This window comes from Nerophis ophidion, linkage group LG11, assembly GCF_033978795.1.
Source record: "Nerophis ophidion isolate RoL-2023_Sa linkage group LG11, RoL_Noph_v1.0, whole genome shotgun sequence".
Lineage (NCBI taxonomy): Eukaryota > Metazoa > Chordata > Actinopteri > Syngnathiformes > Syngnathidae > Nerophis > Nerophis ophidion.
In genome coordinates, this window is record NC_084621.1 from 5,446,380 (window position 1) to 5,467,877 (window position 21,498).

Sequence of the window (21,498 nt, forward strand, 5' to 3'; positions counted from 1 at the left end):
GTTAAGAAGTCACATGACTAAATATCAGCAATAACAATGTCACAATAGCTTTGTAAATATGCAGGATCACGGGAAATACTGTACATAGAGCAGTGGTTCTTAACCTTGTTGGAGGTACCGGACCCCACCTGTTTCATATGTGCATCCACCGAACCCTTCTTTAGTGAAAAATAAAATGTATTTTCCATCCATCCATTTTCTACCGCTTATTCCCTTTTGGGGTGGCGGGGGGCGCTGGTGCCTATCTCAGCTACAATCGGGCGGAAGGCGGGGTACACCCTGGACAAGTCGCCACCTCATCGCAGGGCCAACACAGATAAACAGACGACATTCAAAGGAGTCATATTATTATTTATTTTTTTCTAAATGTAAAAGACTTCCTTGTGGTCTACATAACGTTAATGGTGGTTCTTTGCTCAAAATGTTGCATAGATGATGTTTTACATATCATCTTCAAGCCGCTGGCCCTGCGATGAGGTGGCGACTTGTCCAGGGTGTACCCCGCCTTCCGCCCGATTGTAGCTGAGATAGGCGCCAGCGCCCCCCGCGACCCCGAAAGGGAATAAGCGGTAGAAAATGGATGGATGGATCTTCAAGCCGCTTTCTGACAGTTGCTTCCTGATGCGCCGTTTTGTGGGCGGTCTTATTTACGTGGCTCAGCTTCGACAGAGTCTTCTTCCCGTCATCTTTGTTGTAGCGGTGTAGCGTGCAAGGACGGAGTGGAAGAAGTGTCAAGAGATGGAGCTAACTGTTTTAATGACATTCAGACTTATATTTCAATCAATAACGGAGCAGCGTCTCTTCACCCGGAAACAACAACAACAAGGCCAGAAATGTGTCCCGTGAAAAAACGTCCGACCGGAACTCTCTCTTAACTAACGTTCCTTGGGTGAATAATGTAAACTCACTACACCGGTAGGTTTTAGCGCTTTCATGGCAAGTTTACTGACAGATATAAGTAAGAAATGTACACTACTTTATATTACAAATGGCAACAGCGGAGGATGATTGTCCCATAACAAAGAAGAAACTTATCGACTACGGTGTCACCACAGACTACAAACGCGGACACCCGCAATTTTTCAGGACTTATGCAGATCCAAAATACACATCATGTACCAGTAGGTAAGAAAAGTTGCTTTTGCATAATATTGTGAAACAAAACGCCAGATATGTCTTACCTTTTACACACACCACAATAATACTCTTGTGTTGAAGCACAGTACAATCCATCAAGCAGTGCGGCTTCATAGCTTACCAAAGTCGTACTAAAAAATGTTGATAGATTTTTGAGCGCCGTGTATTTTCAATGGAACATATAAAATGTTGGTGGTCTTAAGTAACACTTGAGTCATTTTGTCATCTTAGTGCAGTCTAAACATATCATATAAAACGGCCTTCTTTCATCTCCGTAATATCGCTAAAATTCGCTCCATTTTGTCCACTAAAGACGCCGAGATCATTATCCATGCGTTTGTTACGTCTCGTCTCGATTACTGTAACGTATTATTTTCGGGTCTCCCCATGTCTAGCATTAAAAGATTACAGTTGGTACAAAATGCGGCTGCTAGACTTTTGACAAGAACAAGAAAGTTTGATCACATTACACCTGTACTGGCTCACCTGCACTGGCTTCCTGTGCACTTAAGATGTGACTTTAAGGTTTTACTACTTACGTATAAAATACTACACGGTCTAGCTCCATCCTATCTTGCCGATTGTATTGTACCATATGTCCCGGCAAGAAATCTGCGTTCAAAAGACTCCGGCTTATTAGTGATTCCCAAAGCCCCAAAAAAGTCTGCGGGCTATAGAGCGTTTTCCGTTCGGGCTCCAGTACTCTGGAATGCCCTCCCGGTAACAGTTCGAGATGCTACCTCAGTAGAAGCATTTAAGTCTCATCTTAAAACTCATTTGTATACTCTAGCCTTTAAATAGACCTCCTTTTTAGACCAGTTGATCTGCCGCTTCTTTTCTTTCTCCCATGTCCCCCCCTCCCTTGTGGAGGGGGTCCGGTCCGATGACCATGGATGAAGTACTGACTGTCCAGAGTCGAGACCCAGGATGGACCGCTCGTCGGGACCCAGGATGGACCGCTCGCCTGTATCGGTTGGGGACATCTCTACGCTGCTGATCCGCTTCAGATGGTTTCCTGTGGACGGGACTCTCGCTGCTGTCTTGGAGCCACTATGGATTGAACTTTCACAGTATCATGTTGGACCCGCTCGACATCCATTGCTTTCGGTCCCCTAGAGGGGGGGGGGTTGCCCACATCTGAGGTCCTCTCCAAGGTTTCTCATAGTCAGCATTGTCACTGGCGTCCCACTGGATGTGAATTCTCCCTGCCCACTGGGTGTGAGTTTTCCTTGCCCTTTTGTGGGTTCTTCCGAGGATGTTGTAGTCGTAATGATTTGTGCAGTCCTTTGAGACATTTGTGATTTGGGGCTATATAAATAAACATTGATTGATTGATCGACCTCGTATGTTTTACTGCTATCTACTGGTCACACTTATCATTACACCATGTACCAAATAAAATTGCTCCGGGGTCAGTAAGCTAAACCAGAATCATTTTGTACATTAGGCGCACCGTGTTATAAAGCGCACTGTCGAGTTTTGAGGGAAAAATATTTTTAAGAGCGCCTAATATTCCGGAGAATATGGGAATCTTTTGGGTTAACAGTGTTTTTTCAAATTCAAGACAAAGTTATGTGTTTTTTTTTACTGGTGCACAAAATGAATCGTGCATGAACACCTTGTTCTAAGAACAAAACCAAGACAGTGCATGAACTCACAATAAATGACACACTTGCAAAGAGGGAACATTGTTTGGGGGTATCCATAATACGTTGATAGGGAGAAGTTTGGATTTACACGATGAGTCGGGTGAGTCTTGACCTCCGCCGAACCCCTGAGGCAGACTCACCGAACCCCTAGGGTTCGATCGAACCCAGGTTAAGAACCGCTGACAGAGCGTTAATGGCTGTTTTTGGAAGTTCTTTACATCAAGCTATTTTGAATGCACAGGGAAGAGAAAGACTAGGTTCTTGTCTCACATAAGGATTGTGAATGACGGACAAAATAACCCAGAAGAAGTCGTATTGGCTGGTCGTATTTGCTTTCCGACATGTTTTTTTTATGTCCAAATGAACATGAACACTAAAAGTCTTGTAATGTGCCGAAGGGTCATGTTAACTTTGGCACTGGGAACCTTTAGGACGGTGGGTAATTCAATTATTTTTGCCATTGGCCATCTGGGCTGTTTAATATCTCAAAGGTTGTTGATGATGGCCTTAAAGGCGAGTATCAGTGGAAGGCTTGTGGGACCGTTCCCTTCCAAGGATATTCATCATGGGCAGACCAATCTGTTTTAGACTCAGGAGACTCCCGGACAGCCTTCTAATAAACGCTTAGAGGGGATAAAATATTCATGTGGGGTAAATATGGATCTTGCAGCAGGGCCTTTGCTTCAGACACAGACAATGCTGATTAACCACGACAACCTTCTTTTCTCATACCCACCAATGGCAAAAACTGCACCATTTTTTAAGTGTGATTTAGGGTTAGGGTTAGGAGTTAGGGGTCCCAACTAATAATTATACAAAAGTAGGTCAAACTTTGTCTTGTTCACGATGTGGTCCTGTTGGCTTCATCTGGCCGGGATCTTCAGCTCTTGCTGGATCGGTTCGCAGCAGAGTGTGAAGCGACCGGAATGAGAATCAGCACCTCCATGGTTCTCTCCCGGAAAAAGGTGGAGTGCCATCTCCGGGTTGGGGAGGAGACCCTGCCCCAAGTACCTAGGAGTCTTGTTCACGAGTGGGGGAAGAGTGGATCGTGAGATCGACAGGCGGATCGGTGCGGCGTCTTCAGTAATGCGGACGTTGTATCGATCCGTTGTGGTGAAGAAGGAGCTGAGCCGGAAGGCAAAGCTCTCAATTTACCGGTCGATCTACGTTCCCATCCTCACCTATGGTCATGAGCTTTGGGTCATGACCGAAAGGATAAGATCACGGGTACAAGCGGCCGAAATGAGTTTCCTCTCCCTTAGAGATAGGGTGAGAAGCTCTGCCATCCGGGAGGAACTCAAAGTAAAGCCGCTGCTCCTTCACATCGAGAGGAGCCAGATGAGGTGGTTCGGGCATCTGGTCAGGATGCCACCCGAACGCCTCCCTAGGGAGGTGTTTAGGGCACGTCCAACCGGTAGGAGGCCACGGGGAAGACCCAGGACACGTTGGGAAGACTATGTCTCCCGGCTGGGCTGGGAACGCCTCGGGATCCCCCGGGAAGAGCTAGACGAAGTGGCTGGAGATAGGGAAGTCTGGGCTTCCCTGCTTAGGCTACTGCCCCCGCGACCCGACCTCGGATAAGCGGAAGATGATGGATGGATGGATGGAAAATAGTGTCTATGTCAGGAGTCGGGAACCTTTTTGGCTGAGTATTTCTATGAGAGCCATATAACTTTTTTTTAAGACTGAATACAACTAAATGTGTTACGCCGGTTCGGCATTGTGATGCCGGGTTCGATTCCCTCGAGGATGCGTCAAGTGAAAACAGCAACGGTAAGATATACACAATTTATTTAAATGACAAAAAGAGCTATATAACAAAAATGCTAGAGCTAGTAGAATAAAACAAACAAAGGACGCTAGCATAAAAGCTAGGATATACAAAAATGAGAACTAAACCGGCACATAGACACATTAAAGAGTAAAACAAAACACATAGCATGAGAGCTGGAATAAACAAATGGCTGAGCGTGAAAAGCTAGCGAGAATATACATACGATGGCAGAGTGCAGGCGTAACTCGTTGCGTGAAAGCAAATTAGGATCCGGGAATGAGTAAACAGAAAAGGTGAGCTTAAATAGGAGGGTGAAAATTAGTAGCAGGTGTGCGGGGCGAGACTAACAGGTGGACTGATGTGTAACCATAGTGATGGACAAAAACAGGAAATAAACGGGTCAGACTGAGAATGAAAAAACAAACACGTGAAGATCTGAGCAGCAGATCGCGACAAAATGCTTGCATATTTAAGTAAGACCATCATTTTTAGAGTATAATAACAAGTCTCTTATTTTTTTTTAATACTATTGTTATTCTGAAGCTACCCAACAGTAAGTAAAATACTTCTTACCATTAATGCAACTTTTTGAACGGGTGCGGTAGAAACAGGATGGATGGATTAAAATGCATGAGAATGTTTTATATTTTGAACGTTATTTTTGACACTGATTACCAGCGGCATTATTCATTACTTACCGTGTTAAGCAATGTCAGCTAAGTTTTATCTGAAAGCCAGACGCAGTCATCAAAAGAGCCACATCTGGCTCTAGAGCATGGGTGTCAAACTCTGGCCCGCGGGCCAAATCTGGCCCGCCGTGTAATTTAATTTGGCCCTTGAGGCAATATCAGTTTAGCATTAGAGCTGGCCCGCATTCACCGCTAATACTCATACTTGCCAACCCTCCTAGTTTTCTCGGTAGACTCCCGAAATTCAGTGCCCCTCCCGAAAATCTCCCGGGGCAACCATTCTCCCGAATTTATACTGATTTCCACCTGGACAACTATATTGGGGCATGCATTTAAGGCACTGCCTTTAATGTTCTCTACAACCTGTCGTCACGTCCGCTTTTCCTCCATACTAACCGCGTGTCACATATTTGTGGCTTTTACACACACACACACACACACACTTGGTCAACAGCCATACAGGTCACACTGAGGGTGGCCGTATAACTTTAGCACTGTCACACCACACTGTGAACCCACACCAAACAAGAATAACAAACACATTTCGGGTGAACATCCGCACCGTAACAACAAAACAAATAACCAGTACTCCTTGCAGCACTAACTCTTCCGGGAAACTGAGTAATAATGAACGTTTTATTCATGCATTTTCTCTTGCTACTTCAAGGCTTGAATGTTTGGTTCATTCATTATTATTTTATTTTCAAATGTATTATTAGCCTGTGGAAAAAAAAAGATATTTACCTCAGAAGATTGCAAATAGAACAAAAGGCATAACATTTTTATTCAAATTTTATTTGATATACCGTTAATATTTTTTGGATTATAATTATTATTATTTGAAACTGGATTTTGAATGTCACTAAAGTTATATAAGCCTTGTTTGTTCAATATTTAATGCAAAACTTGTTTGGGTCCCTATTAAAAGGGTAATTTGTTCAACCTTGGCCCGTGGCTTTGTTCCGTTTAAAATGTTGGCCCACTCTGTATTTGAGTTTGACACCCTTGCTCTAGAGCAGGGGTGCCCACACTTTTTCTGCAGGCGAGCTACTTTTCAATTGACCAACTCGAGGGGATCTACCTCATTTATATATATCATTTATATGTATTGATTTATGAAAGAGACATTTTTGTAAACAAGTTAAATGTGTTTAATGATAATACAAGCATGTGTACCACATATAGATGTCTTTCTTTCACAAAGACAAGAATATAAGTTGGTGTATTACCTGATTCTGATGACTTGCATTGATTGGAATCAGACAGTAATGATGATAACGCCCACATTTTCAAATGGAGGAGAAAAAAAGTTGTCCTTTCTGTACAATACCACATGAAAGTGGTTGGTTTTTGGCATCTAATTCATCCAGCTTCCATACACTTTACAAGAAAAACATTGGCGGCAAATTCCGTAGCTTGCTTGATTGACATTCACGGCACCCGAGGGTCTTGTGAGATGACGCTGGCTGCTGCCAGTTCATTATTATGAAAAAATGACAGAGAGGAAGGCGAGAAACACTTTTTTATTTCAACAGACTTTCGCGCCGTCCCTTCCGTCAAAACTCTAAAGGCCGACTGCACATTTCCTATCTTCACAATAAAAGCCCTGCTTCATGCTGCCTGCGCTAACTAAATACAGAGTCTCGGAAAGCTGGCGTGCACAAGTGATGTGCACGCCAGCTTTCTGAGGGATCGCTTGTGCACGCCAGTTTTCCGAGACTCTGTATTTAGTTAGCCCACACAGGCGAGCTACTTTTCATCCCACAGGTGAACAGGCTAATTGGGAACAGGTGGGTGCCATGATTGGGTATAAGAGCAGCTTCCATGAAATGCTCAGTCATTCCCAACAAGGATGGGGCTAGGGTCACCAATTTGTAAACAAATGCCTGATCAAATTGTTTAAGAACAACATTTCTCAACCAGCTATTGCAAGGAATTTAGGGATTTCCCCTTCTACGGTCCGTAATATCATCAAAAAGTTCAGATAATCTGGAGAAATCACTGCACGTAAGCAGCAAGGCTGAAAACCAACATTGACTGCCCTTGACCTTCGATCCTTCAGGCGGTACTGCATCCAAAACTAACATCAGTGTGTAAAGGATATCACATGGGAACACTTCAGAAAACCACTGTCAGTAACTACGGTTGGTCGCTAGTGCAAGTTAAAACTCTACTATGCAAAGCCAAAGCCATTTGTCAACAACACCCAGAAACGCCGCCTGCTTCACTGGGCCCGATCTCATCGAAGATGGACTGATGCAAAGTAGAAAAGTGTTCTCTGGTCTGACGAGTCCACATTTCAAATTGTTTTTGGAAACTGTGGATGCTGTGTCCTCCGGACCAAAGAGGAAAAGAACCATCCGGACTCTTATAGGTGCAAAGTTCAAAAGCCAGCATCTGTGATGGTATGGGGGTGTATTAGTGCCCAAGGCATGGGTAACTTACACATCTCTGAAGGCACCAATAATACTGAAAGGTACATACAGGTTTTGGGGCAACATATGTTGCCATCCAAGCAAGGTTATCATGGACGCCCCTGCTTATTTCAGCGAGACGATGCCAAAACATGTGTTGCAATAGCGTAGCTTCATAGTAAAGGAGTGCGGGTACTAGACTGGCCTGCCTGTGGTCCAAACCTGTCTCCCGTTGAAATTGTGTGGCGCGATATGAATCCTAAAATACCTTAACAGAGACCTGTTGAACAACTTAAACTGTACATCAAACAAGAATGGGAAATAATTCCACCCGAAAAGCTTCATAAAACTGGTCTCCTCAGTTCCCAAACGTTTACTGAGTGTTGTTAAAAGGAAAGGCCATGTAACAAAGTGGTAAAAATTCAATTATTTATTTCTTTTGTCATGAAAAAGGGACGTTTTTGTGGTTGGTGCACTAATTGTAAGTGTATATTGTGTTTTTTATGTTGATTTGATAAAAAAAAAAAAAAAAAAATTAATAAAAAATTATTCTGTGGCCGTGGCCCGATTGGTACCTGGCCGCAGAATATTTTTTTATTAATTTTTATTACAAAAAAAAAACAAAAAACATTTTTTTTTAATTAAATCAACGGCGTGGCGCAGTGGAAAGTGGCCGCGCGCAACCCGAGGGTCCCTGGTTCAAATCCCACCTAGTACCAACCTCGTCACGTCTGTTGTGTCCTGAGCAAGACACTTCACCCTTGCTCCTGATGGGTGCTGGTTGGCGCCTTGCATGGCAGCTCCCTCCATCAGTGTGTGAATGTGTGTGTGAATGGGGAAGTAGTGTCAAAGCGCTTTGAGTACCTTGAAGGTAGAAAAGCGTTATACAAGTACAACCCATTTATCATTTATAAAAAAACACAATATACACTTACAATTAGTGCACCAACCACAAAAACCGCGGCCCGGTGGTTGGGCACCACTGATTTAGGACCAAAACACTTAAAACAAGTAAAAAACTAACACAAAATTTGCTTACTGAGAATAATTCTCCTATCAGACAGAAAATAAGCAAATATCACCCTTATTTGAAATATTTAATCTTACTTTGATTTCTGTTTTTCCGGACTATATTGTTCTGAAATCCCCGTAGCTAGAACTATATCCAGTGTTATCCACTATTTGCTTAACTTTTCAAATTCATGAGACATTGCCTTTTCTTCTGCTGCTTTTTTTTTCTTTCCAAAGGTCTGATTCGATTGCAAGAACTTATAAAGGCCCCGTCGAGGTACAACATTCGATTAAAGATCCGGCAGCTCCCTGCTGACACCAAGGATGCCAAACCGCTGTTAAAGGAGATGAAAAGGGGGAAGGAGTTCCACATCATCTTTGACTGTGGACATGAAATGGCTGCTGGGATCCTAAAGCAGGTGTGCATACCCGTGTGTGTGTGTGTGTGTGTGTGTATGTGTGTGTGTGTGTGTGTGTGAACAAAACACTTATCGATAAATTGATCAGGATGTTCAATTTTTTTGCTTTTGCTTATGAGAGCTAGACTTTGTGTTTCTCAAAACAGGATTTTGTTTGTGGCACCATTTTGGTCTTAATTACGACTTATTTGTTATTATTTTGGATTCCTGAAGGGGCCCCCAACCCACTCTAAACCTAACAACACTACACTCTTAGAATGTTTACAAAACTGACTTACAGTATTTCCTTGAATTGACGCTAGGGCACTAATTAATTTAAAACCTTTTCTCACTCCGGCGCCTACCAAAGGCATGCGGTAAAAGTAAGCATGCGCTAACTAATTCAAAACCTCTTCTCACTCCTGCGCTTACCAAAGGCATGCGGTAAAAGTAAGCATGCGCTAACTAATTTAAAACCTCTTCTCACTCCGGCGCTTACCAAAGGCATGCGGTAAAAGTAAGCATGCGCTAACTAATTTAAAACCTCTTCTCACTCCGGCGCCTACCAAAGGCATGCGGTAAAAGTAAGCATGCGCTAACTAATTTAAAACCTCTTCTCACTCCTGCGCTTACCAAAGGCATGCGGTAAAAGTAAGCATGCGCTCACTAATTTAAAACCTCTTCTCACTCCGGCGCCTACCAAAGGCATGCGGTAAAAGTAAGCATGCGCTAACTAATTTAAAACCTCTTCTCATTCCTGCGCTTACCAAAGGCATGCGGTAAAAGTAAGCATGCGCTAATTATTATAAAACCTCTTCTCACTCCGGCACTTACCAAAGGCATACAGTAAAAATGTGAGTCTGATGTAAGGATACCATCATGAAAAGCACATTTAATTAAAAAAAAATGATGGTCTTACCTTTACTTATAAATGAAATCCATGCCAGCTCCCTCTGAACAAAAGCATTGACAACTTGTTCATAGAAGTCTTCCTTATCTTTCTTCAGTTTTAAAAGTCTCTCTGTCCCGATGGAGATCTTCCTTTATTACCTCCTGCTTCGATTGAAAGTCCAGTTTAGAAAACTGCTATCAGACCGCTGCTATCGGTTAGCTCGGCTCCTCGAGTGCGGGCGACGACAGAATTATCCTCGGACAACTCCCCCTCCCGTTCTGCTCCGTGGGTGATCTTTTTATCCCACTCTTGCCAACATGAAGTGTTATTGTATAAATAATACACTGGGTATTTAGGACTGGAACATGTTTTATTTCAGCCCGGTTGTTTACATAGCCAGCATAGGTGTTGCATCCTAAAAGGTCCGTCGTGCGCCCGCCGCATCAGATCACGTCACTCATTTCACTTCTTCTGCAGCCGAGTAGTCGCAAGAAGGATCACTAGCGCCCTCTACCACCAGGAGGCGGGAGTCACTTAATGACTCATATTTGACAGACGCAGCTACGGTATTGTGACGGTCTCAAGCCGTCGTTTTGTGGGTTCCCAGGACCACCAAGGAAGGACATGGCTTGAGCAGTTTGACTTTGTTTATTTCCGCTCGCTCGCCGTCTCCTGGCCGCCATTTTGGGCCGGACTACAGCGTGCCCTGCCTGCCTGCCTGTCGGACCGTCGGCTCCACAGGTATATTAATAAATAAAACATAGCTGCTTACTGTTATTTTTAGCATACCAGTATTCAATAGCTTGGACCTTAAATCCTACTGAATAGCTCTTAATCTTCTTCCCTTTATGCGATTTCAAATTACCGGTATTGAATTTAGCCTCCTCCATTTTGAAAATGATGACAGGGGAAGTGTCACTCGTGACGTGACGAGTTTGACCCGGCGGTAATACTAAGCATGCGCTAATTATTTTGCGAAGCGAGGTTGACCCGGCAGTAATTCAAGGCAGGCGCATACTATATACCCGGCGGCAATTTAAGGAAATACGGTCATTTGTTTAAAACTTGATTTTTAAAACCTTAATAAGGGGTTTTGCAATGCAGCCTTGATTTTGTATGGCAAACAACTTAATGTTTTTAGGTTTCTAAAAATGGGATCCACTTATCCAGATTGACTGATTGTTCTCCATTGTGCTTCTTTCTAATCTTACATGGTACCATCATACATACCTTGTGTGAATGACATCATCACATTAAGCTGCTTTTTAGTCAAAGTTTGTTTGTGGTCTTGTTCATAAAGAGTTGCATTTCCACCCACTCAGCTGGAGGTTTCGGTTTTAGATGCAGGAATACGTTTTTTGAGCTGCTGCCTTTTTTTAAAACAAACTTTGCAGCCTGCAGTCATTTGGTCCACGCCTGTTGCCGCAACAACACTTTTCTTTTCTTTGGATCAATAAAATATAGAGAACATACAAACCCTTTATTTATTGAATCTAAGATATTGAAATCCCACGACATTGTGAATTTGCAAAAAGCTATAATTATACACAAAGCAAACTATAAAATATATACAACAATTCATCTAAAAAAAAAAAAAAAAATTTTCGAGAAAAATACAATTTAAAACACTTGTACACACGTACAACACTTAAGACCTTCAGTATATCAGTATGTGGATTTAAATTATGGAATGGACTAAGCAAAGCAATCAAACAAAGCACTAATATGATCCACTTTAAGAAACTCTTCAAACTAAAAGTGTTTACAAAGTACAAAGAAGAACCATGAACAAGAACATTCTAGATTTATTTCATCCATCCATTCTTTCATTCTTAAAGTAATCTTACATATTTCATCACATGAAATATAATTTACTTCACCAATTATTATTGATTTATTTATTTTTACTGCGATTACTTATGGAGTATATTGTGAATAAATTGAGAACAGGAAGTGAACAAAAGTTTTAGCAACTGTTATGTAAAAGAAAAGGGGAAGGATTAAATAAACTCTGCTTCTTCTTACTCCTTTTCAAACATGTTTTAAAAAAGAAACTGGAAATTTTGATGTATCATGTTGTATGCTTGCATGTTCCAAATAAACTCAAACTCAACGTCTCGCTATCGTTAGCATTAGCCATGTTTTGCTAGGCAGGATTTTAAAATTCTTTCAATCGTCTACGTCGCAGGTGTCAAACTCAAGGTCCGCGACATCATTTTATCTGGCTCAAAAACACCTGGAAATGATGTGTCAATAAATTACTAAATATGTTCTCACTTTTTGTAATGGAATTTTTAAAAGTTTTGACAGAAAAAAATATACACGCACTGCTTGAAATTGCATACCTTTTAAACTTTAATAGTACCCTATATTGCAACAAATTTTACAGTATTTTATCATACTTTCCAAACATGTTTTTGTCTGATTAAAATTAAATGACTTTACAGCAAACTGCCCATCAAATGAATAAAAATGGCAATACATTTTACATTTTTCTTCACAGCACATTACTGTAAATTGAAAAAATTACTGCTGTTTTTTGGGTTAAAATTCTGTTGACTGAGCTGCCAGTTTGTGAGTGTAAAATCTACGGTTGTTTTTAACGGTGTGTTACTGTGAATGGAAAGGCGGTACATTTGTTTTGCCGGAACAAAAAAATAACTTGTACTGTTTTTCCATTCACATATTAATGTCGTGAATTTTTTATTCCAAATTTGATAGTACATTTTTGGCAACTAAGCTGCTAGCTTTTTCCGTAAACCCCGCCCCCCCTAAAAAACAGTGATACGTTTTTTTTTAATTACCGTAAAATGTTGTAAATTGTTTTTAAAAACTCTATATTTTGCAGCAAAATTTAGTAAATGTATGGTTTTTACTGTGAAATCGACTGAATTTTTTCCTGCCTTTATCTGGGCTCTACCGAAGTAGTCTTTGTGGTTTGTGCAGCCCTTTGAGACACTTGTGATTTAGGGCTATATAAATAAACATTGATTGATTGATACTTAAAACAATTTACATAATTGATAATTCAATCCAGAGGCAAAATTATACATTGTTACAATCGGCCCTCTGCTGGCAGCTATGTGCGATGTCGCCCTCAATGAAAACCCGTTTTGACATCCCTGGTCTACGTCAAAAATTTTGAGTTAATTGATAAAATCGCTCCAGTGCTCAGGCTACATACACGCACCGTCTTCTTAAAAGGTTTACTAATTTTGTTTGTGATCATGATACGATATCACCTTGAAAATATGCACACAATAAACTAATTGGCAAATATAAGCAGATGTTTGAATTTATTATTATTAAAATGTGGCCACTTTGTGTAATGTGTGATACTTCGTTCTATTTTAGTCTCAACCTAGGTAGATGCGTATTTCCTTTGTTTCGCTATTACATGATTGAATAGGAGGAAGGACATATGATAAGTCTCTCAATTAACAACTGCTCATCACTTTCCTGCTCGCAGGTCTGATCAAATATTAAAGCCAACATGATTCACCCCCGGCACTCTCCCTCGGGTTTTAATCAGTGCCTGAGTGTTAAATTGCTAGGGGAAGCTCAAGGACTCTTTCCATTAACAATGTCTGAGAGAAACCCTACTAATGGAAAGAAATGAAAGACTGTCCTGCGCTGATTTTCCCATTCCACAACACTCCACGATAATTTACTTTCCTTCCTTGGCCTTGCCAAACAAAATGAGATGTGAACACTGCTGCTAATAGATTAAACAAATCAGTGAAATTTAACACGGTAAAATGATTATCTTTTTTGTTTAATGCAAGTATCAACTTTAATTAGCGCTACATTAATCACTTTGGAATTTTGATAATTCCTGACTGACCGCAGTTGTGGGACAGTGCAAACTTTGACCTTTCAAGCCCACGTAACACAGAAAGTGTGACATAAGCAACAATTTATCCGAATAATTAATTCGCATACGAGCACAATTGTGAGGAATAAGTACAGTTAGCACTTTTCATTTTGAGTACACAAGTAGAATTTATTAAATGAAGAGGTTATAGTACCATATTCCAATCCTTTCATTTTCTTGAAACTCGACAGTGCGCCTTATGACTCGGTGCGTCTAATGTAAGGAATAATTCTGGTTGTGCTTACCGACCTCAAACCTATTTTATTTGGTACATAGTAAAATGAGAAGTGTGACCAGTAGATGGCAGTCACACATAAGAGATACATGTAGACTGCTATATGACTCGAGTGAACAACACCAACATGTTATATGTCCATCCATCGCTTCCATTTTCTACCGCTTAATCCCTTTGGGGTCGCTAGTGCCTATCTCAGCTACAATCGTTCCATTGAAAATATAGAACATTACACACGGCGCTCAAAAATCTATCAAAATGGTAAGCTATGAAGCCGCAACAATTGATCTGAGTAATTAATTCGCATACAAGCACAATTGTAAGGAATAAGTACAGTTAGCACTTTTCATTTAGAGTACACAAGTAGAATTTATTAAACTAAGAAGGACCATATTTTCAATCATTTTTAATTCATATTCCCATCCTTTCATTTTCTTGAAACTCGACAGTGCGCCTTATGACTCGGTGCGTCTAATGTACGGAATAATTCTGGTTGTGCTTACCGACCTCAAACCCATTTTATTTGGTACATAGTAAAATGATAAGTGTGACCAGTAGATGGCAGTCACACATAAGAGATACATGTAGCCTGCTAAATGACCCGAGTAAACAACACCAACATTTTATATGTCCATCCATCGCTTCCATTTTCTACCGCTTAATCCCTTTGGGGTCGCTAGTGCCTATCTCAGCTACAATCGTTCAATTGAAAATATAGAACATTACACACGGCGCTCAAAAATCTATCAAAATGGTAAGCTATGAAGCCGCAACGATTGATCTGAGTAATTCATTCGCATACGAGCACAATTGTAAGGAATAAGTACAGTTAGCACTTTTCATTTAGAGTACACAAGTAGAATTTATTAAATGAAGAGGTTATAGTACCATATTTTCAATCCTTTTTAATCCATATTCCAATCCTTTCATTTTCTTGAAACTCGACAGTGCGCCTTATGACTCGGTGCGTCTAATGTACGGAATAATTCTGGTTGTGCTTACCGACCTCAAACCCATTTTATTTGGTACATAGTAAAATGATAAGTGTGACCAGTAGATGGCAGTCACACATAAGAGATACATGTAGACTGCTATATGACTCGAGTGAACAACACCAACATTTTATATGTCCATCCATCCATCCATCCATTTTCTACCGCTTAATCCCTTTGGGGTCGCAGGGGGCGCTAGTGCCTATCTCAGCTACAATCGTTCCATTGAAAATATAGAACATTACACACGGCGCTCAAAAATCTATCAAAATGGTAAGCTATGAAGCCGCAACAATTGATCTGACTAATTCATTCGCATACGAGCACAATTGGGAGGAATAAGTACAGTTAGCACTTTTCATTTAGAGTACACAAGTAGAATTTATTCAATGAAGAGGTAAAGTACCATATTTTCAATCATTTTTAATCCATATTCCAATCCTTTCATTTTCTTGAAACTCGACAGTGCGCCTTATGACTCGGTGCGTCTAATGTACGGAATAATTCTGGTTGTGCTTACCGACCTCAAACCCATTTTATTTTGTACATAGTAAAATGATAAGTGTGACCAGTAGATGGCAGTCACACATAAGAGATACATGTAGACTGCTATATGACTTGAGTGAACAACACCAACATTTTATATGTCCATCCATCCATCCATTTTCTACCGCTTAATCCCTTTGGGGTCGCTAGTGCCTATCTCAGCTACAATCGTTCCATTGAAAATATAGAACATTACACACGGCGCTCAAAAATCTATCAAAATGATAAGCTATGAAGCCGCAACAATTGATCTGAGTAATTAATTCGCATACAAGCACAATTGTAAGGAATAAGTACAGTTAGCACTTTTCATTTAGAGTACACAAGTAGAATTTATTAAACTAAGAAGGACCATATTTTCAATAATTTTTAATTCATATTCCAATCCTTTCATTTTCTTGAAACTCGACAGTGCGCTTTATGACTCGGTGCGTCTAATGTACGGAATAATTCTGGTTGTGCTTACCGACCTCAAACCTATTTTATTTGGTACATAGTAAAATGATAAGTGTGACCAGTAGATGGCAGCCACACATAAGAGATACATGTAGACTGCTATATGACTTGAGTAAACAACACCAACATTTTATATGTCCATCCATCCATCCATCCATTTTCTACCGCTTAATCCCTTTGGGGTTGCAGGGGGCGCTAGTGCCTATCTCAGCTACAATCGTTCCATTGAAAATATAAAACATTACACACGGCGCTCAAAAATTTATCAAAATAGTAAGCTATGAAGCCGCGACAATTGATCTGAGTAATTCATTCGCATACGAGCACAATTGGGAGGAATAAGTACAGTTAGCACTTTTCATTTAGAGTACACAAGTAGAATTTATTCAATGAAGAGGAAAAGTACCATATTTTCAATAATTTTTAATTCATATTCCAATCCTTTCAATTTCTTGAAACTCGACAGTGCACCTTATGACTCGGTGCGTCTAATGTACGGAATAATTCTGGTTGTGCTTACCGACCTCAAACCTATTTTATTTTGTACATAGTAAAATGATAAGTGTGACCAGTAGATGGCAGTCACACATAAGAGATACATGTAGACTGCTAAATGACTCGAGTGAAAAACACCAACATTTTATATGTCCATCCATCCATCCATTTCCTACCGCTTAATCCCTTTGGGGTCACAGGGGGGCGCTGGTGCCTATCTCAGCTAGAATCGTTCAAATGAAAATATAGAACATTACACACGGCGCTCTAAAATCTATCAAAATGGTAAGCTATGAAGCCGCAACAATTGATCTGAGTAATTAATTCGCATACAAGCACAATTGTAAGGAATAAGTACAGTTAGCACTTTTCATTTAGAGTACACAAGTAGAATTTATTAAACTAAGAAGGACCATATTTTCAATAATTTTTAATTCATATTCCAATCCTTTCATTTTCTTGAAACTCGACAGTGCGCTTTATGACTCGGTGCGTCTAATGTACGGAATAATTCTGGTTGTGCTTACCGACCTCAAACCTATTTTATTTGGTACATAGTAAAATGATAAGTGTGACCAGTAGATGGCAGCCACACATAAGAGATACATGTAGACTGCTATATGACTTGAGTAAACAACACCAACATTTTATATGTCCATCCATCCATCCATCCATTTTCTACCGCTTAATCCCTTTGGGGTTGCAGGGGGCGCTAGTGCCTATCTCAGCTACAATCGTTCCATTGAAAATATAAAACATTACACACGGCGCTCAAAAATTTATCAAAATAGTAAGCTATGAAGCCGCGACAATTGATCTGAGTAATTCATTCGCATACGAGCACAATTGGGAGGAATAAGTACAGTTAGCACTTTTCATTTAGAGTACACAAGTAGAATTTATTCAATGAAGAGGAAAAGTACCATATTTTCAATAATTTTTAATTCATATTCCAATCCTTTCAATTTCTTGAAACTCGACAGTGCACCTTATGACTCGGTGCGTCTAATGTACGGAATAATTCTGGTTGTGCTTACCGACCTCAAACCCATTTTATTTTGTACATAGTAAAATGATAAGTGTGACCAGTAGATGGCAGTCACACATAAGAGATACATGTAGACTGCTATATGACTCGAGTGAACAACACCAACATTTTATATGTCCACCCATCCATCCATTTTCTACCGCTTAATCACAGGGGGGCGCTGGTGCCTATCTCAGCTAGAATTGTTCAATTGAAAATATAGAACATTACACACGGTGCTCAAAAATCTATCAAAATGGTAAGCTATGAAGCCGCAACAATTGATCTGAGTAATTCATTCGCATACAAGCACAATTGTGAGGAATAAGTACAGTTAGCACTTTTCATTTAGACTACACAAGTAGAATTTATTCAATGAAGAGGTAAAGTACCATATTTTCAATCATTTTTAATCCATATTCCCATCCTTTCATTTTCTTGAAACTCGACAGTGCGCCTTATGACTCAGTGCGTCTAATCTACGGAATAATTCTGGTTGTGCTTACCGACCTCAAACCAATTTTATTTTGTGCATAGTAAAATGATAAGTGTGACCAGTAGATGGCAGTCACACATAAGAGATACATGTAGACTGCTATATGACTCGAGTGAAAAACAACATTTTATATGTCCATCCATCCATCCATTTCTACCGCTTAATCCCTTTGGGGTAGCATGGGGTGCTGGTGCCTATCTAAGCTACAAACGTTCCATTGAAAATATAGAACATTACACACGGCGCTCAAAAATCTATCAAAATAGTAAGCTATGAAGCCGCAACGATTGATCTGAGTAATTCATTCGCATACAAGCACAATTGGGAGGAATAAGTACAGTTAGCACTTTTCATTTTGAGTACACAAGTAGAATTTATTAAATGAAGAGGTAAAGTATCATATTTTCAATAATTTTTAATCCATATTCCAATCCTTTCATTTTCTTGAAACTCGACAGTGTGCCTTATGACTCGGTGCGTCTAAAGTACGGAATAATTCTGGTTGTGCTTACCGACCTCAAACCTATTTTATTTGGTACATAGTAAAATGATAAGTGTGACCGGTAGATGGCAGCCACACATAAGAGATACATGTAGACTGCTATATGACTCGAGTGAACAACACCAACATTTTATATGTCCATCCATCCATCCATTTTCTACCGCTTAATCCCGTTGGGGTCGCAGGGGGGCACTGGTGCCTATCTCAGCTAGAATCGTTCCATTGAAAATATAGAACATTACACACGGCGCTCAAAAATCTATCAAAATGGTAAGCTATGAAGCCGCAACAATTGATCTGAGTAATTAATTTGCATACAAGCACTATTGTGAGGAATAAGTACAGTTAGCACTTTTCATTTAGAGTACACAAGTAGAATTTATTAAATGAAGAGGTAAAGTACCATATTTTCAATCATTTTTAATCCATATTCCCATCCTTTCATTTTCTTGAAACTCGACAGTGCGCCTTATGACTCGGTGCGTCTAATGTACGGAATAATTCTGGTTGTGCTTACCGACCTCAAACCCATTTTATTTGGTACATAGTAAAATGATAAGTGTGACCAGTAGATGGCAGTCACACATAAGAGATACATGTAGCCTGCTAAATGACCCGAGTAAACAACACCAACATTTTATATGTCCATCCATCCATCCATTTTCTACCGCTTAATCCCTTTGGGGTCGCTAGTGCCTATCTCAGCTACAATCGTTCCATTGAAAATATAGAACATTACACACGGCGCTCAAAAATCTATCAAAATGGTAAGCTATGAAGCCGCAACAATTGATCTGAGTAATTAATTCGCATACAAGCACAATTGTAAGGAATAAGTACAGTTAGCACTTTTCATTTAGAGTACACAAGTAGAATTTATTAAACTAAGAAGGACCATATTTTCAATCATTTTTAATTCATATTCCCATCCTTTCATTTTCTTGAAACTCGACAGTGCGCCTTATGACTCGGTGCGTCTAATGTACGGAATAATTCTGGTTGTGCTTACCGACCTCAAACCTATTTTATTTTGTGCATAGTAAAATTATAAGTGTGACCAGTAGATGGCAGTCACACATAACAGATACATGTAGACTGCTATATGACTCGAGTGAACAACACCAACATTTTATATGTCCATCCATTTCCTACCGCTTAATCCCTTTGGGGTCACAGGGGGGCGCTGGTGCCTATCTCAGCTAGAATCGTTCGATTGAAAATATAGAACATTACACATGGCGCTCAAAAATCTATCAAAATAGTAAGCTATGAAGCCGCAACAATTGATCTGAGTAATTAATTCGCATACAAGCACAATTGTGAGGAATAAGTACAGTTAGCACTTTTCATTTAGAGTACACAAGTAGAATTTATTCAATGAAGAGGTAAAGTACCATATTTTCAATAATTTTTAATCCATATTCCCATCCTTTCATTTTCTGGAAACTCGACAGTGCGCCTTATGACTCGGTGCGTCTAATGTACGGAATAATTCTGGTTGTGCTTACCGACCTCAAACCCATTTTATTTTGTACATAGTAAAATGATAAGTGTGACCAGTAGATGGCAGTCACACATAAGAGATACATGTAGACTGCTATATGACTTGAGTGAACAACACCAACATTTTATATGTCCATCCATCCATCCATTTTCTACCGCTTAATCCCTTTGGGGCCGCTGGTGCCTATCTCAGCTACAATCGTTCAATTGAAAATATAGAACATTACACACGACGCTCAAAAATCTATCAAAATTGTAAGCTATGAAGCCGCCACGCTTGATGGATTGTACTGTGCTTCAACATACGAGTATTATTATGGTGTAAATGGAAGTAGTTCAGTGAGTTTCAGTTTCGTCTTCTATTGATAAGTGTGAGCAGCAGATGGCAGTCAAACATAAGAGATATGTGGTAAGAGGTATGACGGAAATATGACTCAAGTAAACAACACCAACATTTTATATGTTCCATTGAAAATATAGAACATTACACACGGCACTCAAAAATCTATCAAAATGTTTCAGTGCGACTTTAGTGTTCTATGAAGCCACACCACTTCATGGATTACCAGTGCATTAAATATACTATGGTGTGTGTATAATGTGAGACATATTGTCTGGTGTTTTGTTTTGCAATATTATGCAAAAGCAACTTTTCTTACATTCTGGTACCTGCTGATCTGTATTTAGGATCTGCATAAGTCCTGAAACTGCGCGCGTATCCGCCTTTGTAGTCCGTGGCGAAACCGTAGTCAATAAACTTCTTATTTTTTCTCTATCTTCTTGTTATGGGACATTCATCCTCCGCTGTTGCCATTTCTAATATAACGTAATGTTAACTTCTTACTTATATCTGTCACTAAACTCGCCATGAAAGCCCTAAAACATACCGGTGTAGTGAGTTTAAATTATTCACCCAAGGAACTTTAGTTATTAGAGAGTTCCGAAAGGACGTTTTTTTTCTCAAGACACATTCCCGGCGTTGTTATTGCACTAGTGAGCCACGGATGGGGAGATGCTGTTCTGTTATTGATCGAAGTTAAGTCTGAATGTCATTAAAACGGTTAGCTCCGTCTTTTGACACTTCCTCCACTCTCGTCCTTGCACGCTACACCGCTACAACAAAGATGAGCCACTTAAATAAGACCGCCCACAAAACGGCGCATCCGGAAGAGACTGTCAGAATATGATCTGTAAAACATCATCTATACAACATTTTGACCAAAGAACTACCATTACATGTTATGTAGTCCACAAGATCGTGTTTTACATTTAGAAAAATATAAATATATATGATCCCTTTAATCCGGTGCGCCTTTTGTATGAAAATAGACCTGACTAAACCCACTCATCGGCAGTGTGCCTTATAATCCGGTGCGCCCTATGGTCCTGATAATACGGAAATAAGGGT

At 40.1% G+C, this 21,498-nt stretch overlaps 1 protein-coding gene and 1 long non-coding RNA gene across 4 annotated transcripts in view; one reads left to right on the forward strand and one right to left on the reverse strand.

Annotated features, from left to right (window-relative positions):
* The window catches only part of grik2 (glutamate receptor, ionotropic, kainate 2), a 607,548-nt gene that overhangs the window by 237,431 nt on the left and 348,619 nt on the right, over window positions 1-21,498 (forward strand). For both annotated transcript variants that reach the window (XM_061914965.1, XM_061914966.1), the window contains exon 5: window positions 8,912-9,093. In XM_061914965.1, coding sequence (XP_061770949.1) covers window positions 8,912-9,093 — 182 coding nt within the window. The remainder of the gene's footprint in view (window positions 1-8,911; window positions 9,094-21,498) is intronic.
* The window catches only part of LOC133561585 (uncharacterized), a 210,791-nt gene that overhangs the window by 103,287 nt on the left and 86,006 nt on the right, over window positions 1-21,498 (reverse strand). The gene's annotated exons all lie outside the window — the stretch shown is intronic.